We start from the raw sequence: 27,203 nt of genomic DNA, 5'->3' as shown, positions 1-27,203 counted from the left end.
AGCTGCCTGTCAGTGGGTGTAACCGCAGGGTGACTCCTGCCTATTGTGACGTCATATGCATACCCTCTATAACGTTGCTAACAACGGAGCTTTGCGCTTAAAGGGGTGGATGATTATGATTTATGAGTAGGGACTACAACGAGCTTCTTCCTGGGTTAGTGATATCACAAACCCTAAAATTTACATAAACCCTGCCCCTGAGAACACGCGACAAAGGGGGTGAGGCCATGTTGGGCTGCATTAGAGAAGAGCAAGAGTTGTCATTTTACGCCGGACTGCTTCACAAACGAGGGTCTATTCTGCACTGGATTTGCACAAAAGATTAACATGACGGCACATGCTAGTCGATGAGTTGAATCAACTCCACAGCGACTACATAAATGTATTCAATAATCATTCAGAAACATCCAGTTTCATTCTAAAAGTTGTAACTTCTTCCTGAGTCTCTCCATCAGTGTCGACTCCGGTTTGAACAATGTAAGGCTGAACACCGTTACTGACAATCCTCATTTTGGCTGCATGAGATTCTCCAGCTTTGTTGTTGAGCAACCGAAGCGCAAGCTGTTAAAGCTCCGCCCTCTTCTGGAATGTGGCCAAGACCCACACACAAATAGGGGCAAATTTTACAAGTTATAGCTAATAAATGATATGTCTGGTATTTTGAGCAGAAACTTCAGACACGTTCTGGGGACACCAGAGACTTATATTACATCTTCTAAAAGGGACATTATAAGTCCCCTTTAAAGCTTCTTACTCTAAATGAGGGAGGGCAAGTCTGCATTTATTAATTAGCATAATACACACCCAAAACATCTCCATAAAAAGGCGTTACACACAAATGCTCCTGTACAGCCAATCAACACTTACTACAAATGTATCCTTGTGCTCCCTAAAGTTGCTCTCTTGCCTGAAAGTACAGGAAAGCTACTTGGCCAGTCTGTTTTTCAGAATGAGAAAAAGCTTTATTGCCAAGTATTGCTCATGTACACAATGTATACAGCATATACTTCACAGTATTCCTAGTACTACTAATCATTTTGGACCTTTCGAGGCTCTGAGCCAGTGTCAATAAGCTCGGTATTGTGTCACAAATGTCGAGTCCAGTGTGCCGTTCCTCCCTCTGACATCAGACATGTGTTCATAAGTTCACACAAGCTCCTATTCAGACAGAGTCTCTGTAAAAAGCCTCACTGACTGGTCTCTTACACTCGAGCAGGTCCTCGGCGTCACACATCAGCACATCTACAGCTCCGTATCTATGGAAAAAGCGGCCCATGGTTGAACCTGTGAGGTCAGGAAATGCAGAACAGATTGCACACAGCTGCTCTCTTAGTATCTGCATACAAAAGCCGTTGAAGCAAAACGCCCTGTTGCTGCAAGAAATTGGTATTTAAGCAATGCTAATTAAATTAGTTATAGAGACTCTCCTCCAACACTACTGAATATGCATAAACACATCTAAACTACTCATGAACTGCGTGTCAGCCAAATGCACATACTGTAGTATAAAGTAAAGTTGACTTTCAAAAGCAGTTCTCATACTGCTATTATAAAGTGCCGTCATGAATCAGTAAAACTTCACTGCAATAGGAACAGCAACCAGCTGTGCTATTAAATATTAATGTTCATTTCTGCCTCTGTATGCTGACAGCCTAATTAGGAGCTCATTAATATTCAAGTGCACAATCATTTTGGGTTAAAGCAATTCCAAAATTTGCTCTCGTTTAACCTTTAAGGCACAAAACATGGATTTTAGTGGAGGCAGTGTTGTATGTTTTTAAGTGATGCTCTGGGTAAAGTAAACTTGATGATTTTTACCACAGGGCTCTTTTTTCATCATACTGGGTTTTAAACGGCTTTGAGTGGCAGAGGATTTGTTGCATTCAAACCGTTTACACAAACGGTTGTAGGTCAACCACAACCCCACATGGATTTTCAATTTCCAAAATACTGCATCATTCATTGTTATAGACCCCCCCAAAAAACCTCTAAAGTGGATTTCTCTTGGCAAGCACATCCATAACAGCTCCCTTGTTATAGGCACTATTATTGTCTGTCCCAATGCTCTCTCCTTCCTGTATATGTCATTCAGCGCATTTTCCAGTACACATGAGTATATTCAATCAGAAACAGCTTCCATATATGCAACATGGCATTTATAGGTCATCTTGTGCTATAAATATATAGAGAAAAGGAAATAAAATGATCATAATTCATGTATTTAAAGGGTTAGTTCACCCTAAAATGGTGTTGCTCTAATGCCATATGCCATTCTTTCTTTTTCGGACCACAAAAGGAGAAATGTAAAAAAAAAAAAAAAAAAAAAAGTCCCTTTCGCGCTCATCCATATAATGGCAACGAATAGCGACCAGCATCAAGCTTTTATAAAAAAAGATGCAAAAGTATCACAGAATGATTCCATGAGACGTGTCATATATTCCAAGTGTTCTGGGGGTATATGATAGGGCAGTGTTTCTCAACTCCAGTCCTCGGGACCCACTACTCTGTACATTTTGTATGTATCCCTTATTTAACACACCTGATTTAGATCATCAGCTCGTTAGGAGAGACTGCATGAACTGAACTGAGTGTGTCAGATAAGAGAGACATACAAAATGTGCAGAGCAGTGGGTCCCGAGGACAGGAGTTGAGAACCACTGTGATAGGGTATAGTGAAAAACAAATTGAAGTTTAACGTATTTAACAAAAATCCTGACCTCGGCTGTAGGTCTTCTGTGCTCGACTGCACGCTCATGAGACTCTTTGTGTTGCAGTTCACTCTGACTCGCCAAGAAAAAAGCACACAAGCTGTGAGAAATCGAGATGAATAAAAATGTGACATTATACAGTACCTAGAAATCTCAGTAAAAGTATCCGTGTACTTTCTTCACTGAGTCAGATCGGAACTCCGGTTGTCAGATAACAATCAGGATGACAGTTGACAGATGTGAATGTGATGACTTCTTGTTACAACAAACACAACTAATTATCACCTCACAGCAGAAGTTACATGGTTTGAATTTCATTTCTTGTTTTTATTAATCTTGATTTCTCACAACTTGTGTGCTTTTTCCGGTATTAGGCAATAGCCAAGCTCAGGATTTTCGTTTTAAGGGTTAGTTCACCCAAAAATGAAAAGTCTGTCCTTAATTACTCATGTCGTTCCACACCCGTAAGACTTTCGTTCATCTTCAGAACACAAATTAAGATATTTTTGATAAAATCCGATGGCTCAGTGAGGTCTCTATTGACAGCCAGATAATTAACGCTTTCAAATGCCCAGAAAGCTACTATTTAAAAGATCATGTGACTACAGTGGTTCAACCTTAATGTTATGAAGCGACGAGAATACTTTTTGTGCGCCAGTAAATTTCGGTTTGTTTTTTTTTGTAATTTTTTTTTTCTTTTCTTTTCATTTTTTTTTTTTTTTTAAATCTTGATGCTGGTCACTATTCACTGCGATTATATGGATGTGCGTGAGTGGACATTTTTTATTTTTATTTCTCCTTTTGTGGTCCAATAAAGAAAGAACGGCACTAGAACAACACCAGGGTGAGTAAATAATGACTTTGTTTTCATTTTATGGTGAACTATACCTTTAAAGTCAAAATGAAAATTTGACTTAGCATTTACTTAGATTTACTGCCCACAATTCAAGTTGTGTCCACTCTTCACAATTCAAGCAATTCACAATAGATAAAATCAAGTATCATGCTACATTTTTTCTTGCTTCACACTAAAATATTAAAGTATGGAAGTAAATTGGGTTGCAAACAGCATTTTACCATGACTTTGAAGGGGTCATTACATGGATTTACTTATTATTTTAATACATTCCTTGAGATTTACTTAAGTCATATATTCTCAAAAATGATTATTTTCAACACACATTCTGGACCTCTGTCCAAAATTATAAGTTTTAGGGGATGTGTACTTTAAGGCTTGCCAGTAAACGGCATTCACTGTTGTGAATGGGAAACGCATTGAATTGCATGAGAAAAAGTATCCATGTCTCCGCTATTGCACGCAAAACATTATTACTATAAAACCATAATTTAGAGACAGAGCAATATTGTTAAATTGTTTTGTTATGACCCCTTTAAAGACAGCAGTCACATTAAAGGGATTTAAAGTGCCCCTATTATTCTATTTTAAAGGATCCTAATTTAGTTTTGGATGTCTCCTACAATAGGTTTACATGCATCCAAGGTCACAAAACACTTTAATTTTCTCATAATATACAGTCCAGCATCACTGCTTTTCTCACAGTGTCTGAAATGGCTCGATAAATGATTCAATCTTCCTAAACCCCTTTCTTTCTGAGAGCCTACTCTGGCCCAGTCTTGTTTTGATTGTTCCACTGCAGGGGTGTCCAAAGTCAGTCCTTGAGGGTCACTGTCCTGCAGAGTTTAGCTTCAACTTGCCTCAAAACACCTACCTGGAAGTTTCTAGTATGCCCAGTAAGACCTTTATCAACTGGTTCGGGTGTGTTTCATTTTTTGTAGCTAAAATTTGCAGGACAGTAGCCCTCCAGGAGCAGGATCGGACACTCCTGGTCTACTGTATACAGCATGTGTCAGAAACTAGATGCACATTACCATATGTGAATTTCAGTTCCAGAGGCTTCATCAGCACTTGTACACAGTGATATGAACAGTACCAATAATGTCGGTTTTACCGTATCAATTTGAGCGCAAGTTTGGAAGTGCTTGCAAAGTGGATTGACTTTCGCAGTGCAGAAAACAACATTTCTTGAGATTTCAACAACACGAAACAAACACTTTCAGGCCTCGGCTACATCTACAGTGTTTGAGGGCGGGTCAAAGTAGACATTGTTGATGGGTAGTCGCTTCTAATCTATTGTTTCTTGATATCAACATTCCTGTCCTCACAATCCATCTAAAGTGTTATCTCTCCTCTTATATTTGATTCATATCATGGCTTTTGTATTTCACTCAGAGCTCCTGTGTCATTTTTTTTTGACATCCAGTGGTAAGCACAAACCCACACGGTTCTGTTTTCTTTTCCTTCCCCCTGCTGTCAATGTGCTGTCACACACGATAAGCACAAGAAGTGAGACACCCGCACACACCACGCTGCCGAGACTCTGGAAAAAAGAGAAAAAACTAATACAGCCTCCTAAACCTGCCCTGCTCCCATATCACCTGGAGATTATCACTTAGAATGCGCTTAGAGTGACGGCCTTGTAGCAGACGGGAAAAACAGCATTGCTCTCACAGAGCTCTAGTTTAGTGAAGCGTGACATCATTTGCTTCAAAAGTGTTCTTTAATCTAACATTTCAAAGCAGGCGAAACAGAAACCGAGTTCTTACGAGCCATACAAATGATACAGAGATTAACATCTCAGTCCACTGACAAAGAACAATAGTCTATCACAGATAAGGGCTCTGAAAAAGTATTTGGACACTTGAAGTCATACTTAAAAATGTCTGAATGGCATCGATAACTAAATATCAAAGCAAGTGCCACCTGCAAACAAATTGTGCTAGACCTTTTTTCTCATTTTTTAGAGCCATTTGAACCAGTTTGGGTCAAGATGAAGATTCATCAATGCAAACAAACAGTTCAAGGAACTTGAATAATGTCATCTGCAAAATAAAAGGTATAAAGGTGTATCACAGAACATTTAGATATCGACTGTTCAAAAGTGATCATTTAAAGCCAGTACACATCTTATGTTTTGACTGAAAAAAAACAAACAAAAAAAAAAAAACGAATGCTTGCTAAAGCTAGCTGGGTGGTCACCAGTGATGCAGAATAAATTGTGCAGTTTGGAGATACCTGAGTGGCCATACTGTACAGAAATACACATGCAGCCTCAAAGCTATTTTTAAACGCTCTCAGAGGAAGGATGACTAACAATCCAGCAAGGGAAATAATTAGGCAATGTTCCTTAACATGTCAAATCATTTATTACAAAAAAACAGGCACTTCTACAGTGGAGTCTCTTGAATATAGCGATACAGATTAAATATAATGAATGAATTATGAGTTTTTTTAAAAATTGAAATGGCTACACTTGAATACACTTGTCTACAGTGCATACTCAATGTAGCATTCAATATTATAAGTCATGTACTTTATACTGTAGACTATCACTCATAGTATGCTATACTATACATGAGTCTAGCACTATATACTATATAGACTATTAAAACTTCAGAATATGTTCTCCGCACAAGTCCGTCCAGACCAACTAGTTGAGAACTAGAGCAATAGATAATGCAGAACTTAAACAGTATATGCTTTAGAGCAGTATGTACTATAAAGAGCATTTACAGTATAGTGTACTATAGTATAGTACTGTTGGTGCAGTTGTGTCCAAATGGTTAGCGATTCCGACTTGTAACTTGAAGGTCGAGGGTTCAAGTCTCAGTACTGCCAGGAAATGTAGGTGGGGGGAGTGAGTGAATGAAAAGTGCTCTCTTCCACTCTCATTACCATTAATTGAGGTGCCCTTGAGCACCTAACCCCCAATCACTCCCTGGGCGCCGCAAAAAAAAAAAAAAGAAAGAAAAAAAAAAGACTGCCCACTGCTCCGGGTATGTGTTCACGGTGTGTATGTGTGTTCAATACTCACTGCTGTGTGTGTGTGCACTTGGATGGGTGAAATTCCGAGCACACCAAACTTGGCTTCACATCACTTCACTTCTATATAGTACTATAAACTATATAGAACTAGGTCAGAATACAGTACTAGAGTGCAGTGTGTAATGTACTTTATACTATAGAGACATCACACATTAGAGTAAGTATATACTATTAACTATAGAGAAGTCAAGCAGTATACAGCACTATATAACCACACAGTTTGAAGACAACAGAGAAGTCATGAAGCATACTAGAGCAGGGATGTCCAACTCTGCTCCTGGAGAGCTACTGTCCTACAGACTTCAGTTCCAACTCTGCTCCAACACACATGTCTGTAATTATCAAATAACCCTGAACACCTTGGTTAGCTGGTTCAGGTGGGTTTGATTGGGACTGGAGCTGAAATCTGCAGGATGGTAGCTCTCCAGGAGCAGGGATGGAGACCCCTGCTAGAAATACAGTACATACTACAATAAAGAAGTCAAGAAGTATATACTATAACAGTACAGATTGCAGTGTAGACAAAGGAGAAGCCATACAGTGCAAGTGTGGACTACTTAATGCTGCCTTCACGTGATCGCGGAAATTTGATAATTCCCACTTCTGAAGTCATGATTACGAGTTCATTGCATTCTACTTTCAAAATTGGAGGGCTGTAGAGCAGATGTAATATAGACTACAGTGAGCATACAGTAAGAAGAATAAAGTTAAACTAATGATTATAGAAAAGTTCAGCAGTAGCCTATAGATTATATAAGACTATAGAGAAATCATACAATACACTTTACAGATGACAGACACTATAGGCTTATATTAATGTCAATAGAGAAAAAGCAGGAGACTATAGAGAAGTCATGAGGTATCATACAGCAGAATGTACTACAGAGTATAAAGCAAAATTACTAGATCAGAAATAACTATTGAGAAGCAAAACAGCATACAGTATAGAGAAGAACACTCTTCTGACTATGGAGTTAGCAGAATAGACTACCAAGTTGTGTATTATTAAAACACAATGTAGCTACTATATATATATATATATATATATATATATATATATATATATTGACTAGAAGTCATGCAGTATACACTATAGAGCACAATGTAATATAGACTACAGAAGTCCAGCAGTAGACAATATTTTATTACACTACTACAATAGATAAATCATATAATACACTATTGTCCATAGCACAATGTATTGTAGACTATAAAAAATGTATGCAGACTATACTACTGAGCAGAAAGTAATATGGAGGTCTACAAAATAAAGAAGCAGGCTACACTCTACTGACTATAAAGAAGTCGTACAGACTGTAGTGAAGCAGACAATAGAGAAGTCATGCATTAAGTCATGCCGTGCTGAACAGGGACTCCCACCTGCACTGGAATTCCAGCCAAACTTCTCACCCACGCTCAAAGTTTCCGTGAGCTGATTGCTCTCACCATGGAGCCCTCACAACAACAACATGTCAAAACTTCCTCCTGACGCCACAACATCCCCTCATTCTCGACAACACGAGACGCGACGGCCGCCGGTGATGTCTTCTTGTCTTCTTCAAACGCATGGTGTCACAATTTTAAATCCAGCTCAGGTGGAGCATATCGTGAGGTGATACAGTTTCACGTTGTGTGAGACCATCCAAAGCGGTAGACGCTTATGTCCACCCGCTGTACAGCGCCACCCGTCGGTTCTGAGTAAAACTGCAGCGCCTCCTCTCCTTCCTACTCTCCAATGTTCACAGCTCGGCCGGAGCCCGTCGTCTTCCCGGCTCCATTTCAACTGGATTTTTAACACTCCTAACCACCCCAGATCAGGACAGGACCGCGTCTAAGGTAAAGGAGAAGCTCTAAGGGTATCGTAGAGTCCACATTAGGCGGGGTAACATCGTCCTTTCTTAGTGTTTTCAGGTCTGAAGAGAGGGGAGCTCGAAACTGACTTCACGCATCAGTTGGTACACCATGCTGATACTGGAGTGCCTCCTACCATAACAAACCTCTTACAAAGGATTTTAAAAGATCCAATCTGAATCTTTTCGCCCCGGCGTGCGTTAAACGACTCGAATTTTCCTCGCAATCCGCTCACGATATCGCCTTGTTCTCCTAAAGTGAAGGGGGTGGACATGCTGCGAATAGGTGCAATTATTGCTTTCCTTTGCAGCTCTTGAAATCTCCTTCTTCTCAGCGATAGATTCTGCTGGAACAGCCGTGTGTTTTTCTCGTTTAGTCTCATAAGCTCAGCCACTTGCACCTATTCAGCAGATGGAAAGCGAAAAAACTCAAGGCTGTTTTCGCAGAGGAAGGTTTTGTGAACGTGTGATGGTCGCTGCAGCTTGTAACATTAAGCGCAAAACTGATACAATGTATCGCGGATCCATGTGAAACGTCATAATGGTTGCAACAATGTTGTCGCTGCGCTATTTACAAATACTATCAGCTCAGTCGCTAATGGATTAAGTTGGTGTGTATGTGGCTTAACGTGTGGAAACGTGGACGTTTTGTCCTTCAGAATGACAACAATTTGATGTAATTGGATCGGATCCGTTGATCTATACGTTTGCTTGTGTTTCCAGAGTCCAAATATTGGATTCACTTGGATTGTTGCTCTTATGGGCAAGCAGTTTTAGCGCTTATTCCTTAAACGAATACAAATGTTTACTAGTAGTACTTTTAAGTATCAGTGTAAGCAATCCATTAGATACTAGTAGTGACTACTTTCTAGTGTTTATTTATTACTGGTATTAATTCCAATAGTGAAAAGTAACTATTTCATCATTGCTAGTGTCATGTTTTTGCAATTAAATTCTATGCGAATCTGAGATCAGCTATTCACTTCCAGCTAGTATGCATTCCAGCTGTTGCTGGTACCTTTTCAAGTTTTACTTGTACCTTTTCATTAGATACCTGTGCTTACTCTTTAGTTTCTTATAACTATATAAATAGTTTCCATTATCTACTTCAGTTTCCCTGAAAGGCCAATTGTTTTTTTTGTTTGTTTTGTTTTTTGTTTTTTGGAGACTTGTGTTTTCCAGTCATTCCTAGTCGTTCCAATCTTTAATCTTACTAGCAAATTTTTAAATTGAGCTTTAAAGTAGCCATTCTGACTAACTTATGACCTTTAACAAAGAAGTGTTACTTGTAGAAACTGGTATAGATACTAGTGTATCTTTAAAAAAATATATAGATGTAGAAATTAATGTTAAAAGAGCTTGCCATGACAATCTGATTGTTTGTAGAATTAGTCTAAATTAAGTTTCTGTGTCACCTCCTGGCAAGCTTCTGTTTGTATTTAGAAACTTAAGGGTTAGGGTTTAAGTTTCCACTGAAGAAATTTGAGATTCGCTTAAATCCCGAGAAGAACTTTAGGCTGTTCAGTGATCACAGTCAGCCCTGGTTCAGGACCTCTTGTTGTCCTTTACAAAGGTGGAAAATGTCCAGTGAAAGACAACGGTCAGATGATGAAAGTCCCAGCACCAGCAGTGGTAGTTCCGATGCGGATCAGAGAGATCCTCCGGTGCCAGAACCAGAGGAACAAGAGGAGCGGAAACAACCCACGCCTCCACAACAGCAGAAGAAATCCACCAAACTGTCCAGCAAAACAACAGCCAAATTATCCTCCAGTGCGAAGAGGTAAAGACGCCATTCGCTATCTGTTTTGAGGATTACATGTGTTCTGTCAACACTGCATTTTTATCATCACTTTTTGTGCTTCAAGTTTATTTTTGCAAGGTGCCAATTAACAGTTTTGGCGTTTGTGTGCCGTACTTGAGAAGAAAATCACTAAGCTTAGATAATGACTTAACTGCCTGAGCAAAGAAACCGTATGATGTGTGTGTGATCGGCTTATATTTAATTTCAAAGAAGAACACTTAGGAAAAAAAAAGTTCTTCTGAGGCACAGCAAAACTTGGACATAAACTTATTGCGAGGAATCAAATAGTCTCTGTTTGAACCGAGATGCTTTTCTTTTGCAAATGCAGCAATTCTTCCACCTGTACGTTTCATAGCCAGGTGGATTTGCCGCTGAAAAAAAATGTTAACCAATCAATCCACATCAGTGCTCATTAAAAATCTGTAGACTTTCTCGATGTGGGTGGAATGACAAATCAAACAGTTATTCTTAGAAAATGTCAAAAATCCTGCCCTGGTTCCCTTACACACTGTTGATAATGCTTTAGTAACAGCACCCGAGCTGTGCATTAAAGCTCTTGTCAAATATGCCCAAGCACACCCCCCTCCCTCCCTCTGCCTCATTTGCATATAAGCTTTAAAAGAAAATCTTTTGTGCTTAAAGTGACTTAAACGCATCAACGAGGGGTGGGGTGCGAGCTAGGGGGCGAGAGCTTTGAGCTGAGGTGGAAATCAACGGTGTGCAATGGAGTGAAAGGCAGAAACGAGCACGGCAAAGTTTTCCTGTTATGGGATTCGGGTTATGCCTCCGAGAACAAAGAGGAAGCAGCCATGTTAGCTGTGCTGAAGGGAGAGCCAGCCGTGCAGTAAACGCAGCAGAGGTAGAGGGCAGTGTAATTCCCTGGCTGCTTGCAATTCTCACAGCTTTCTCACCGTCTCTCCCTTTCTCTTTTCTCTCCCTCTCCCTCGCTTCCCTCTCGCAGAATCCAGAAAGAGCTTGCAGAAATCACTCTGGATCCTCCACCCAACTGCAGGTATGTTATTTAATACATGCTGTCATATTTTATTCCTTTATGGGCTGGTTTGAAAAGGATCGCTGTAGGAAAGAATTGACTTTTAGTACCAACTGTTGGAGTTTTTAGACTGCTTTTAAAATGATGGACTCACTCAGGGCGGATGTGGCATTTTGCTTCTTGGCTTCAAAGAGTTAGGAAGGATAGTGGGTTTTTTTTTTTTTTTTTTTTTTTTTCCCAAGCATTATTGTTACTGATGTTCCTGTGGTCTTGGTGCCGTTTTGTTTTTAATAATATGGCAGATGCTGCTCCATAGCATATGGCTTTGATTTCACATCCTCATGCTGAACTTACTGCTGAACCCCCATCTGTTTTAATGAGCTGACCTAGAGATGCCAGAACAAGACGAGGGAGCTTTTAAAATCTGCTCTGTTGCTCTTTTTTTTTTCTGCTTTGAAGGACAGCAGTTTTCTCATTGTTTTTTGGTGTTTTAAAGTCCTTTCATTAGGTGGGTTTTTATTAGAAGAGTATCCTCTGGTTGGTAATATTTTTAAAATTCTATAATAGAAATGTGTTTTGGCTTTCTGTAATATTGGCAAGGATTTATGCTTATTGATTTATGCCTCTCAAACAAGATTTTATAGATGTTGTGTCATGTGTTGGCTCTATCTGAGGTAGTTTGATAGTGTGAGATTGCATTTATTGGGATCATATTTTAGTGAAAGACTTATACTGATCATTTTGAGATTATCAGCATTGGTTGTCAGCTGTACATTTGGCAGAAAACTGTTTGGCACAGAAATGGCACACTTGACTTTTAAATGCATGTGTACATCTTAGTTGCTTAGTTAAATTAAATTTAAACGCCATTCAAATGTTTGGGGCCAGTAATAAATTAATACTTTTTATACAGCAAAGATGTATTAAATTGATCAAAAGGGACAGAAATATGTTGTGGTATTATAAACGGATTCGCTATTTCAAATAAATGCTATTCTTTTACACTTTCTATTCATCAATGAATCCTGGAAAAGAAAATCAAGAAATGTTTCATCGCATCAGCATAATAGAGTGATTTATGAGTGATCATGTGACACTGAAGACTGGAGTAATGATGCTGAAAATTCAGCTTTATCATCACAGGATCAAATTACATTTAAAAAAAGATGGTTCTTTTATATGTAGTAACAGTTCTTTTTAGAACCGTATCGTCTTGAAGAACCCTTTTTATGCTGAAATGGTTCTTTGTGCTTAGAGTTCTTTTTCTCCCACCTATTTGTTTTTCAAATCTGCAACTGTCAAAGCCACGTCATTACTGATTTTCTGGAGCTTAGCAGTCAACAGATAAATTAGCCTATTTCCTTCTTAAAATATCTATAAATTTCAACTTTTAAGTTGTTACTGGTTTCCTACCAGTCATTACTTTTATCTTTTTAGTTTAACAGAACATGTAAGTGTTAATTTACAATCGCTAACAGTGATTGTAAATTAAATTGCCTAAATTATTACTTTGTTAGCTAACTGCATGATTATATGTACATTTCTGAAACCACATACATTGGACAGACACCTCCGATATTCTCTAAATTGTAATGTTGACATGCATTCTCTGTAAAGCTGCTTTGAAACGATATGTATCGTGAAAAGTGCTATACAAAGAAATGTGAATTGAATTGAAGTGTGAGCAGCTCTGTTCAGTTAAGGATACTTATCTTCTCCACTAGGTATCAGATATATTGAATGATATTATGATCCGTTTTGTTTTTAAATTATTACTTTATGCATAAACATACCCAGCCACATGACTTTATATCACTTTTAAAAGGGCTCACATACTGTCCATTTTTGCTAATTTTGGCCTTCATAAACATAGTTTTTACATTAAACAAACAGAAGAGAAACACTGTAACTGTAAAAATACTAATGTACTAATATTAATAAAAATAAACTATTAATAAAAAGGTTATTTACAGTGCCCTCCACTAATATTGGCACCCTTAGTAAATATGAGCAAAGGTGGCTGTGAAAATAAATCTGCATTGTTTATCCTTTTGATCTTTCATTCTATTCAAAACAATTGAAAATGGGGGAAAAGCTCATTATGAAATAAATGTTTTTCTCTAGTTCATGTTGGCCACAATTATTGGCACCCAATTATTGCAACGTCCTTTTCTCAAGATAACAGCTGTGAGTCTTCTTCTTTGATGCCTGATGAGTTTGAAGAACACCCGACAAGAGATCAGAGACCATTCCTTCATACAGAATCTCTCCAGATCCTTCAGATTCCAGCTCCATGTTGGTGCTTCTTCTCTTCAGTTCACTCCACTCATTTTCTTTAGGGTTCAGGTCAGGGGACTGAGATGGCCGTGGCAGAAGCTTCATTTTGTGCTCAGTGACAAATTTTTGTGTTGGTCTTGATGTTTGTTTTGGATCATTGTCCCGATGAAAGATCCAATCACGACAGAAGCAGTCAGGTTTAGATTTTTTATCTTTTGGTATTTGATAGAATCCAATATGCCATGTATCTGAACAAGATGTCCAGGACCTCCAGCAGAAAAATAGGCCCATAACATTAAAGATCCAGCAGTATATTTAACCGTGGGCATGGGGTACTTTTTATCCATGTGTGCACCAAACCCATCTGGTGGGTTTGCTGCCAAAAAGCTATTTTTTTAGTTTCATCTGACCATAGAAGCTCGTCCCTTTTGAAGTTCCAGTCGTGTCTGACAACTGAATATGCTGTAGTTTGTTTTTGGATGAGCGAAGAGGATTTTTCTGGAAACCCTCCCAAACAATTTGTGGAGATGTACGTGCTGTTTGGTAATTTTTTTTTTAGGCTTTCTGAGACTCAAGACTCAACTAATTTCTGCAATTCTCCAGCTGTGATCATTTGAGAGTCTTTGTCCACTTTCCTCCTTACTGTGCATTAGAACACTATAGACATACGTCCTCTTCCAGGAAGATTTGTAACATCTTTAGTTGAATGGAACTTCTAAATTATTGCCCTGATAGTGGAAATGGGGATTTTCAATGCTTCAGCTATTTTCTTATAGCCATTTTCTATTTTGTGAAGCTCAACAATCTTTTGCTGCACATCAGAACTATATTCTTTGGTTTTACTCATTGTGATGATTACGGGAATTTGGCCTTTGTGTTTCCTCATGTTTATACTCCTGTGGAACAGGAAGTCAGGGCTGGACAATTTCATGTTTATGATCACCCTGGTGTGCTAAAAAATTTAAATGTGAATGTGAATATACTTCAGAGATATTTTACTCATAATAATTTCTAGGGGTGCCAATAATTATGGCCAACATGTATTGGAGAAAAAACATTTATTTCATAATGTGAGTTTCCCCCCACTTTCATTTGTTTTACTTCAATGAAAGGTTTGATTTTTGTGAATTTTTTGAATGAAAGATCAAAAGGATAAACAATGCAGATTTATTTTTACAGCCGCCTTTGCTCATATTTAATAAGAGTGCCAATATTCGTGGAGGGCACTGTATAACATCATTAAGGTCCTATATAGCACTTTCAAAGCATGGTTCTTTATGGAACCTTATTGAAGAGTTCTATTTAGCACCAAAAAGGGTTCTGCTATCGTTACAACCCGAAGAACCCTAGTTTGGTATGGTTTCGAACCATTTTTCTTGAGTGTAGATTAAGCCTTGGTGAGCATAATAGACTTCTTTCAAAAACATTAAAAATGACCATTCCGACCCCATACTTTTGAACAGTAGTCTATATATTGGCCACAGTTTTTGGCATCGAAAAATCCACATTGGTTGATGTGTTATATTTAAATCATTGTTGTACAATGAGGCTGTAAATGTAGAATTTATGTGGAATCTGAATCCTCCAAAAAATCTAATACCTGCTGGGAAACAAATGCATTTGGCCTTGTTGCTTTTTGTTAATTTTGCAGTCAAGGAGAGTGCTAGAGTGTCTCAGTTACCCAACATCAGATAAAGCTGAGTGCAAGTCCAATGTCCAAAAGCAGGCATTGAATACAGCACATTCATTTGATCCAACGTCATGACAAAAACACCTCCAGCAACTGGTCTCGGCTCGGTTGACAGTTCCTGCACTACTGATACTGCACACCAGGGTTCAAAAATTTACCATGGTGGTATGATTTTCTTTTTACAAAAATTCAGTACTTGACCTGGATAACAGTGTGCTGCTATTCAGCACAGTTTAGCCAGCGTGACGTGAAGCATAAAATGAATGCATTTATGCATGAGATTCATTACATTTTGACTCACTTTTGACCGTTTCATTCTTTAATTTATCTAGAAATCCAGATTTGATGTTTAACAAAGTAGAGTTATTTGTAATTGTCCCCTCTTGTGTTCCACTGAAGAAAGAATGTCTTATTGGTTTGGTAAAGTAAAAGAACACAGAATTTAATTTTTTGGGGGATGAACTGTTCCTTAGTGCAAATGTTCAGAAACGAATATGCCATGCTTTTTTTTGAGAGGGCACAGCACAGCGTGCGCTCTGCCAGCCGTGAGATCAGTTCAGCAGCTTGGAGCCGTGAGCCAGAGATGCTGATAATGGTAATTGACAATGCAGGGATTTGGTGGCTTTTCATGGTCGGATCTGTGCAGCCACACAGTTCAGCACACTGAGATGTTTATCCCGTAACGTTCATCATTAGCTCCCTCACTGGCTCTTTTCTCAGACAGCATTTCCCTTGAGCACAGTTTACCTGGAGGCTGACATATTATACTGATTTGTTGGTTATGTGCCACATCACATAGTATCTGTGGAAACATATCACATATTACTTGGCTTTCGTATGGCTCTGGGTTTATTTCTTACGGTAGGTCTGTGCTTCACTACTTGAATGAAATTAATATTCTATCATTTTCTCATCCTCGTGTCATTTCAAACCTTTGTGTATGCTGTAATTTTTCTTAAAAGTTGACATTTTTTAAGCATTTTTTTTTTTACAATACAGTGAAGTGCCGAAAAAAACACATCATATAGTCCATATGACTCATGCACTATATTTCAACTCTTATGAGCGAGGAACAGACTGAAATTACGCATTTATTATTGGGTCTGGGAGAAAAAAATTGATTCTCCATTGCATCACGATTCTGTCTTCAATGATAATGAAACTTCAGAATTGCACAGGATATGCGCTGTGCAGTTTTGCATGACAATCTGCAGCTTTACCTGCTGATATTTCAGTGTCTTCTCTTCTAAATGCTCTATGAAGGTAAGCTGTTTGGAATGCAGTATATATTCAATACACAAAACTCACTTATACTGATAGATTTATGAAGGATGCTTATTTAATGCTATTTTGAAAGTTCGTATTTTAGTTTTGGAGGTCTCCTACAATAGGTTTTTATGCATCCAAGGTCAAAAAGCATTTTAATTTGCTCATAATATACAGTACTGTGCAAAAGCCTTGGGCACGTCAGTATTTTCACCCCCCAAAAAAGGGTTTAAGCCAGTTATTTATATCTTTTGCGGTAGTGTGTCAGTAGGAAATATCAGTTTACATTTCCAAACATTAATTTTGCCATTAATTGTAATAATCCAGTGAGATTTTTGAATACACAAGGAGCCTTGAAAAGAGCCGGTGCTCCACACTGAGATCTGATCTCGCCATCATCGAGTCTGTCTGTGATTACATGATGAAATAGATGAAACTGAGACAAACTAAATCCAGAAGAACTGTGGCCGTGTCTCCAAGGCGCTTGAAGAAACTGACCAAACCGGCAAAATGAATGTTTGGAAATGTGAACTGATATTTCCTACTGACACACTACAGCAAAAGCATATAAATAACTGGCTTATAATCTTTTTTGGGGGGTGAAAATACTGACATGCCTAAGATTTTTGCACAGTACTGTACATTGCAGCGTCACCTCTTTTCTAACATTGTCTGAAGCGGTTCGATAAAAGATCCAGTCTCTCTAAACCCCTCCTTTCTGCGAGCCTACTCTGCTCTGATTGGTCAGATGGCTCAGTCTGTTGTTATTGGTCTACCGCATACAGCACATGTCGAGAACAAAACATCCATTGCCATATCTGAATTTCAGCTCCGAAGTCTTCCTCAGCACTTGATACACAGTGATACAAACAGTAACAATGGTGTCAATCTTTTTGAGTCCTAGTCCTTATCCTCATCCTTTGGAAGTGCATGCAAAGTAGGGCCGCAGGATTTATCACGATACGAAAAATAACATTGAAATCATGCTTAAATGCAATTCTTAGTGCAAATATGAAATTGCAAAGGCTGTGATTTATTTTATTTATTTTTTATGCACAGCTTGTCAATGAAGTATGGCTCCAAATGCTAATCCATCTTAAAGCAATGCGAGTTTAAGTCACTTATAATGTATATTTGAAAAAGCAACACGCGTCAAAAATCTTTCCAGACGTGAGAAGCATTTATTAACATCTTGTCCAACGAAAGACATTTAATAACATGTTTATACTCCAAACTCACTTCATAACGACAGTTGAGCATCCTTTTGTGAGATGATGTGGCTTCATATCAAAAACGTTTCAATCTTCTGTTTATTCAGCTACAGCGATAGTATGATTTCCTGCAATGACGTGTTATCTACTTCTGCGGCAGGAGATATTTGGAGTTTCTGCTCAAGAGCGCCCTCTGGCTTTCAGATGAAGATTTTACTATTGATCACAGAGCCGTACAGCTCTGACAAGCTGCGCATAAAATAATCGTAGCATTTGCCAAACGCATGCGATAAAATTTGCGATAAATCGCTATATATCGTGCAGCCCTAATGCAAAGTGAATTTGCAAAAAAAACAGCGTTTTCACGACATGTCGACATCATGAACCAAACTCTTCCAGGCCTCTGCTACAACTTTGGTATTTGAGGGCGGGTCAAAGTAGACATTGTTCATGGGCAGCCAATGAAGATCTTAGGCTGGCATTATGCAAATATGTTCATTCTTAACATACAATTGTTTTGATTTATTTTATTTTTTTTATTATTTTGTAATTATTTAATAAATTACTTGTAAGTTATTTGCTCAAATCCATTTGATATTCAGAGTTGGTAAGAAAAAAAGTCAGACCATGAGGTGCTTAAAAATTCCCACCCCTATTTATTCTAGCCAATTGGATGTTCAAAAACAGCTAGACTCGTGTGCACAGTATACAGCCGCCTTGAGACAAATTTTTAGCTGAGATATTATTTTAATCAGGCAGTGCTCTGGTATTTCTGTCAGCTCTTCATCAGAGATAGATAGGGTAAACTGCGCTTTTGTCACTGGTTTCACGCTGCCGTTGTAATAAGTGTTTAGGCAGATGCAGTTATGCTAACGTGTTTGAAATGATGTGTTCCAGCATGACTAAAGGGGAAAATGTTTATGGTGATTCACTTATCCAGAGATGCATTCAGATGCTTCAGGTGCTGCCTGACTTTCTGCATTTTCCTTCAAATCTCTGTCCAGCTACTTGCCCTGTCGCTGTGATTTACAGCTAGATTCTTCCTAAGAAGCAGATTTTTAACAGTGATGTGGAGAGCGCTCAATGAGTTTTTAAGCAATCTATTAAAATTCATGCCTTGGAGCGAGAGGCCGACTGCTTCCCGGCACAAATTTGCATGTCTTCATAAAAATAAACAGTAAAACTCAAATCGCCTCTAAAGATGAATGATGAGTGCTATTGAAGCCTTGCGTCCATGCTGAAAATGCAGAAAGAGGAAGCAGTGCAAAAAGAAAACAAAAAATGATCTCGCGCTATAGTCCCAGCGAAGCTACTTGCGGATGAAAGCGCATTTGTTTATAGACTCAACGACTGCTGTGTAACTTCAGCAGTGGTTTACTGTTTGAATTGTCACATTTGTACGAGTTGTAAATAATTCCCCTAAGGCTCTTAATAACCAGAGTGTGTATGTTTGAGGAAGTAAGCTGCTTTGATATGAGCTTGCTCGGTGTGTTAGAGTACGTCTGCTCAGCCGTGTTCATCCCTGAAGTGTGTGTTAGGACTAGGCTATATAGCTATAAAAATATCTTAATATTTTTCTGCTGTTTTAATATCCGATATAGCTTATCAAGGCAGGTATTCCAAAGCATGTAAAAGTCTTCTGTGAACTTTATTTTATGATGACTCTTGTGAATCATGGAACTGATTCATTGAAGCAAACATTGCAAAATAACTGATTCATTGCACTCTGCATTTTTGCTGCTGAGGTTTAAATCAAAGACAATATTAAAATGTTTTAATGCTCTCATACTTGCTATAGTTGAGTTGTCGGCTGTGACCAAGAAACAGCTGTGAATCTAGCTTACTGATGTGGTTTTTAGGAAACTGAGTAGGCAAATAAAAATCACAATAAAATAATCACAATGTTGGTTGATTTATACATGTATTGGATATACAGTAAATATTGTGTATGGACCAGCCCTAGTGTGTTTGTGCTGTTAAGAGCATTAAAAGTGGAATTTTCTGTCTTTTTCTTTAATAGAGTTCCTCAGAGTAATGAGTTGCCATATTGGCCCTCATTATCCAAGCTCTCTCAATTGAGAATTGAGCTTCCATGCCTCTGTTGTGGTGTTTTTTTTTGGGTTTTTTTTCTGTCTCAGTTGAGTTTATGTGACCTGTGGCTACAGTGACACAATATTCGACTTGTTGAACATGTCAGCAGCCCTGGATGAAGGTGTTTAACACAGTGCTGATGCAACAGTTTGAAACACCCGCTGTAGACAATCTGCTCTGGGATTTCTGTCTTTCTTTTTGTTCTCTTTACTTAATAAGGAGTGTGCTATATTGGTGTGCTATATCATTTACTATGCTGTTTTAATTTCAGGTTTTAATTGAATCTCAACAAACCCTTTTTACTTAAAACCTCTGCATCATTGGTGTACAGTCTCACCATTGTGTGAACCAGGTAGTCAGGCAGATATACTGGCAGGACTGTTGGCTAGGGGTGCTCCGATTGATCGGCTACCGACCGTTATTGGTTTGTAATCGCTTCTAATGACTCAATCAGCGATCTCTCAATTTGTCAATCTCAGAGACTTTATCTTTATTAAATAACCTTTGACAAATCAGTCATTTGAAAACTTTCTGTGAGACGTAATTTCACAAACAGAGTGAGTCAGCACTGTCCAGAGTTTTTATGTTATTAGATTTTTAACAAAAATTTAATTTTTGCCAAGAGGGCATTTAACAACAAGGGGGGGCGTTTTCCCCCATTCTACCCTACCCTACTAAATCTTACGAGTTATTTTAATGCATGCCTCATGTTTAAAGTAACGTCTTTTCAAAAGATGTAATATAAGTCTAAGGTGTCCCCTGAATGTGTCTGTGAAGTTTCAGCTCAAAATACCCCATAGATTTTTTTTAATAAATTTTTTTAACTGCCTATTTTGAGGCATCATTAACTATTCACCGATTCATGCTGCGCAGCCCCTTTAAATCTCTCTCCCTGCCCTCCCGAGCTCTCGACTATAAGTGCAGTTATACAGTGCATAAACAAAGTTCACACAGCTAATATAACCCTCAAATGGATCTTTACAAGATGTTTGTCATTCATGCTGCATGCATGCATCGATTCCTGTGAGTATAGTATTTATTTGGATGTTTACATTTGATTCTGAATGAGTTTGAGGTTATATATGCTCTGTGGCTAACGGGCTAATGCTACACCGTTGGAGAGATTTACAAATAATGAAGTTGTGTTTATGAATTGTACAGACTGCAAGTGTTTAAAAATGAAAATAGTGACGGCTCTTGTCTCCGTGAATACAGTAAGAAACGATGGTAACTTTAACCACATTTAACAGTACATTAGCAACAATGCTAACGAAACATTTAGATAGACAATTTACAAATATCACTAAAAATATCATGTTATCATGGATCATGTCAGTTATTATCGCTCCATCTGCTATTTTTCGCTGTTGTCCTTGCTTGCTTACCTAGTCTGATGATTCAGCTGTGCACAGATCCAGACATTAATACTGGCTGCCCTTGTGTAATGCCTTGAACATGAGCTGGCATATGCAAATATTGGGGGCGTACATATTAATGATCCCGACTGTTACGTAACAGTCGGTGTTATGTTGAGATTCGCCTGTTTTTCAGAGGTCTTTTATACAAATGAGATTTATATAAGAAGTAGGAAACAATGGAGTTTGAAACTCAACGTATGTCTTTTCCATGTACTGAACTCTTGTTATTCAACTATGCTGAGGTAAATTAAATTTTTGATTCTAGGGAACCTTTAATACAAATTGTATCATGCACTTTAATGTATATCAATATAAACAATATTGCCTCATTCCTTATCATATATAAATATATATATAGATATATTGTACAAACTCGATATACTGCCCAGCCCTACAGCAGACTAAAAAACTGCTGCTGTCTGTATCATTAATGTTAATCAAACAAAAAAGACCTACCTGATAAAAAAAAGTTACCTTAAAGCACTTTTTATTTCATTTGTATCTTTATTTTATTGTTCTTATTTTGTGCTACTGCTTGTAATTTGTTCTTATTTTATTACTGACTGTCTTTTTTTTTGTAAATTTAAAGTTTGAAATCAGGCTTGTGCTGTGTTTAAGCGATTGTGCAACAAAATTTCCCCATTGTAAAAACAAAAATGCATTGTATGATCAAACGTTTAGGTAAGGTAATTGTAATGTAATATTGAAAAATGTTTTTAAAAAATCCCCACTCCACTTAAAATAAAAAGTCCCCCACAAAAGTGTCACCTAAGGGGGGAATTCCTCCCATTTTTCAAAATGAAATTCAAAATACAAATTTGTAATGTCATCGGTGATCGGTATTGGCTGATACTGCTTCCTGTCTCCAAAAATCATTGACTGGAGCACCCTTAACGTTAGCGTTTGTTCAGTCTTGTTGTAAAACAGCTAAAAATTATAATATATGAGTACCTTTTTATTTGTAAAAAATATTTAATTCACTAGATTATCCCAAAAGTAAGCATTATTAAATAGTTTTTTATTTGAATATATTTCAAGTTATATGGATATATACCATTACCATGATGTAGGATACTGATTTCGGCTATATTACACCTAATAAGGTTTTTTACACTTGCTATCAGAACCAAGCTGTCCACTGTAGATGGATTCATCTATTGACCTGGAAGTGTTGTTTGGCTTGTTTTCTTTATTGATTTTTAATTCTGGCCACTGCTGTAGATTTCACAGACTGTCTTTTTGTTCTGCTCTGCAAATATTGGAACAATAATATTAAATTTATGGCCTGAAAAACTAGACGGTAGATTAGAACAGAAAGCAATTTTATTTTTATATCTGCCCTTACACTGCAACACAGAAACACAGTTTAAACGAGTTGAGTCCCACAGTTACGGTGTTTAGACTAATGAAGAGACTCATTACGATTGTAAGGTTCAGGAACTTTGCAGGCTGTACGGCATAACATACCATCATCGTCGTTATTATTGCAGACTGCTGCAGTAACTCCCCTTCATTATGCCTGAATAAAGACGCACAAGGACAATGAATGGAAGCGGCGCACGATGCAAGTCCAGGGCCTGCGTGCTGAGATGCTCTGAGTAAATATTTAAAGAGGACTCTTGGCAAGATTGTGTAATTGAGATCTGATGCATACTCATGAATCAGAGAAAGCAATCACGTCGCCAATTATGGCCTGGGTTCTCTCGTAGCCTGTGCTGATGGTGCTCTCAGCGCTATTACACATGGGTCAGACTCTCCGCAGGCAGTTTGTACACTAAAAAATCCTGCAAATGTATTCAATGCTCAGCAACCCTTTGTCTAAATTGAAAGGTAGCCCTTCAGCAACGCCTAGTTTTCTCAGGGGGTCTTCCTTAACCCGCTTTCTTTCTTCTCTGTCTCTCTCTGTATCACTCTTTTTAGCTTTCCTTCGGTGAAGCTCACATTTATTACAGGCTTGTGACAGTGACGGCGTTTATCATGCCCTGGCTCTGGTCCAGCTGTCAGATTCACTGTGGGGCTTTTTTTTATTGCTGTTGTGTCAGAGAATGTCCTGCGGACAGCCTCGCAGCCGTCACAAGACACCCGTCTTTCACACGAAACAGTACAGTAATGCTCAAGGAGGTGGTAAATTGAAGTCAACACACAAATTGACCCCATTTATGTTCTTAATGCACGTTTCTGGTCTTTCTGTGAATGAATCGTTATTTCAATGAAAAATGTTCTCTTTTTAATCTTTTATCAGATTGTGATTTTCTCTCTTTCCACCTCTTCTAGGCTAGTGGATAATTTTAACTAATAGCCAAATAGCTTGGTGCATAAAATCATTTTTTCCCCTACAGAATATCCTGGTTCACTTATATGTGATGTATTTCACATATCAGTTGTTTTACAAATGTTTTATTTGATCTTTTTTTGTTTAGGTTTAATTGACATGCTGATAGCATGCTGGGCAAAATTCTATTTAAAGCTGCAGTCTGTATGTTTTGCCTCTTTGTCGCCGTCTCTGGTCAAAACCTGCAATTGCAGTTATTTGCGGAAATTCATCTTTACGTGGGTTGTGCATCGGCACGGCTCCTCAGTGCGGATAAATCTAATGCTTTGAGGTGAATGTGTGGCTGTCAGTCACCGCACCAGTGGATGCTGTGCAGGTACTTCGGAATCACAGATTGTAGTCTTGGAAGTATGACCAAAATAAGAATTTTCACTGGAAAATGTCATCTGAATTATGTAACACATCTGCCTCTTTTGTTCTGATCAACTGAGAAAAAAAAGCATTACAATAAATAACGCTACAATGATGATTAAATCTAACGATTGCTTAGCTCATATTATGTCAAACTGTGCAAATTATTATTATAATACTTTGTTCTCAAATTGTTAACATCAGCATTGCGTGACTGTGTATTTAGGGTGCATTATCTTTAACTCAATTTCTTTACAGTCTAATCTCTAATTGTCCATTTGTCATATCATACAGTCTGCCATAAAAATAATGTTTAATTATTCCAGCTGCTGTGAGAAAAGGCTGTAAATGATCCGCCACCTGCAGCATCCACAAGCGTATAGCCTACTAGCTGGGACTCCTTCTTTATGTAAGCAGACATGACGCAAAGACAAATGCACGAATTTCCTGCAGAAAACTACCAGTACCACTCGAATTATAAAACATTATTACAAGCTTACTGTTGTGAAGCGGGCTAAGGTAAGGAGATAGTTTTGAACACTGGCTGGTTATGTACTTGTTTAAAAAAAATATTTTTAGATCATTTTTAAACAAAAAAATGTTATGGACTGCAGCTTTAAAAAAACAAAACAAATTTTTTTTTTAAATCCATCCCTGCTAAAGCCACGCACATTCAGATGGCCATTACATCACATCTCAAGGTGTTTTTTTTTTTACATTCACGCTTATTCATTTAGCAGATTCACTTATGCAAAGTGACTTACAAATGAGTATGTGTTTTGTTTTTCTACTTTGGCTAATTTATTATGCTTTCAGCTATCAATAAGGGACAGTGTAGTACATACTGATCTGTTTAACATATTTTACCATATTTAAATCCTATCCACAGAACTCTGCATATTTTCCCTCAAAATCACCGCAAAAGGTCTGCATATTTCCGTTAGGCATGCTGACAGTCCAGTGCTTTGACAAGTATGTCATATTCCTTAGCATGTTATTAAAATAAATGGGTAGAATGGTGAAGAATTCTACTTTTTTTTTGACGTTTTTTGCAATAGTTCGGTTGGTTTTTGTGTAATCTGAGTCTTTTGTGCTTGATAAAGGGAATGGTAGGGCAGTCATTTCCTTTGACTGGAACTGCAGACGTTACTCCTATTGTGTCAGCGCTCACAAAGGCGAAATGGTCTGAGCCGCATCTATCCACAGTCAGCGATATCCAGTGCCCCTCTCTCTCTGAGACTGCCTGAGGAGGCTGGCCTGTTTATTTCTGCAGATCGGTGTTAGTGCTTTGACTGCTCTTTGTTGAAGCTGTTATTTTTTTAGAATGTTCTGCCCTCACTGTGATAATCACTTATCAGAGCGCTTGAAGCCTTGGTTTGCTGGTAATGTACTTAATTTTCTTGAAGTAAAAGTGGGGACGGAATATCACACACCAAGGCTGAAGAAGAAAATCATGCGCTTGTCATCTGATTTTCTAAAGTTGAGGCAATATCTTAAAAAAGATTAGATGAGTGATTGAATTTACAGTACACAAAGTTCCCACAGTCATGGGAGTTTAAAAAAGTGCTTTCCAGAACTGGATATTTCTTGGAAACGTCTTTATTGTTAATTTTTCTCTCCTTAGTTTGTTTTTCTATAAAATCTTAATCCAGTATTCACAAAAAACTGGAAACAGATATTCATCAATCAAAAAATGTGAAAACCATTATTAACTGATATGCAATCACAAGCATGTTGTTTATTAATCATTTTAAATGTGATCTAATCCAGTCATATTTACTGCTAGAACTAGTCATTTTTTTTCTAGGGTTTTTTTATTTGCATCATTTTGTTTTTGTATTTTTTGGTGCATGTCGTCATGCATTGCAGTGGAAAAGAAACATTTTTAAGGGTAAAGAAGCCAAATTTAAAAGAGTTTGGAGCCCCTTCTAATAATTTTTTGAACACCAGTTTTAGCCCTAGAATGCACAAGGGGGTCAAATTGACCCGGCATGCTGTTATTTTTTATTTTTTATATATTTTATCAATTAAATTATTAATTTAGTTGATATTCCATAAATTTTTCAAGTTGTTTCTAACTTGCATCAGTGCCGTTTTCATATTTCTTGGTCATAGGATGGGCAAAAAATTAATTTCTGTGTCACTACCCCAAAACTGCATAAACTGGGGGTCAAATTGACCCGTATTCATTTCCTATGGAATTTTGACTCAACTGTATTTTTGGATACATTTTTGTGAATATTTATTTTCTTGAAACTTTATTAATTACTTAATAATCTATACTAGCTGATTTTTAAAACAGTAGTTTTGTACGTCAAACCCCTGCTGAAAATGCAAATGTAGCACCATTCTAACATTGGATGTCCAAAGCATGCATGTGTACATAAGCTAGACATGTCTGTTGGATTCTTGTGTCCGCACTGCCCGTTAATGGTGCATGATCCTCCCCCACCCCCACACCGCTGAGGGCCATCGCTCCATCACCCGCAGCTGATAAGACAGGAGAGTCATGTCGTGGCTCGACCGTTTGGCCTGGTCTTTAGATAACCACCCCATTGCACCTCACACTGTGACTGTGATAACCAGAACATTTTATTTCAAACGCACACACACACACACACTAGGCTTGTTCTCTGGCACCATGCATCAACTGTGCTGCCCTATACATCTGTTAGTACGGTTGTGTTCACACATTCTGTGTTTCACAGATTTGTCAGAATGTGTAAAGGCGTGTTGTATCATCTGTATGCGAGAGTGAGGGTTTTGCTGACCTGTTTTAAATAGGGCTGTATGAAATCTGCTTTATTTTTTCCCCAAATCTGTTTTATTTTCTTCCAAATTCTGTTTTTCTGTTTTCATTTTTCTGGATTCCAGCTCTGGAGATGATGTTCATGTGGAGTGTCCTCATATATTGAGATAGTAGACGCTGAAAGCAACACAAGAGTCACACATGCTTAAGTAATGTGTAGTAGATGAAACCGTGTCACTCATTCACATAGAGATGTTGAACATGCAGACTATATGTTTAAATAGCATATAGTAATAAATCTTATTGAAATAAACCTTTTTGCACTTTGATATATTCACAGAATATTTCACCCAAATATGAAAATTGTCATCAGATCCCATAAACAGAGATCAAGCGACATAAATGGAAGCTCAACCGTACTTGCTTGATGCGCAACCATAAACCTCATTGGTTCTTGCAGAAGCTCCAAAATGCCGTAGAAACATACGATAATAAACCTCATTGGTTGTTGTGTATTATAAATATCTTCATTTGTGTTCCAAAGATGAACAAAAGTCTGGAACG

At 37.9% G+C, this 27,203-nt stretch overlaps 1 protein-coding gene across 1 annotated transcript in view; it reads left to right on the top strand.

Moving 5' to 3' along the window:
• The first annotated feature begins 8,296 nt into the window (after nucleotides 1-8,296).
• The window catches only part of ube2e3 (ubiquitin-conjugating enzyme E2E 3 (UBC4/5 homolog, yeast)), a 52,272-nt gene continuing 33,365 nt past the window's right edge, over nucleotides 8,297-27,203 (top strand). Inside the window, exons 1-3 of the mRNA XM_067408599.1 lie at nucleotides 8,297-8,448; nucleotides 10,036-10,242; nucleotides 11,225-11,275. Coding sequence (XP_067264700.1) covers nucleotides 10,043-10,242; nucleotides 11,225-11,275 — 251 coding nt within the window. The 5' untranslated portion in view covers nucleotides 8,297-8,448; nucleotides 10,036-10,042. The remainder of the gene's footprint in view (nucleotides 8,449-10,035; nucleotides 10,243-11,224; nucleotides 11,276-27,203) is intronic.

This window comes from Chanodichthys erythropterus, chromosome 14 (genome assembly GCF_024489055.1).
Source record: "Chanodichthys erythropterus isolate Z2021 chromosome 14, ASM2448905v1, whole genome shotgun sequence".
NCBI classification, from domain to species: Eukaryota; Metazoa; Chordata; class Actinopteri; order Cypriniformes; family Xenocyprididae; genus Chanodichthys; species Chanodichthys erythropterus.
The sequence above is the reverse complement of the archived record's forward strand: the minus strand, read 5'-3'. Positions and strand labels throughout refer to the sequence as shown.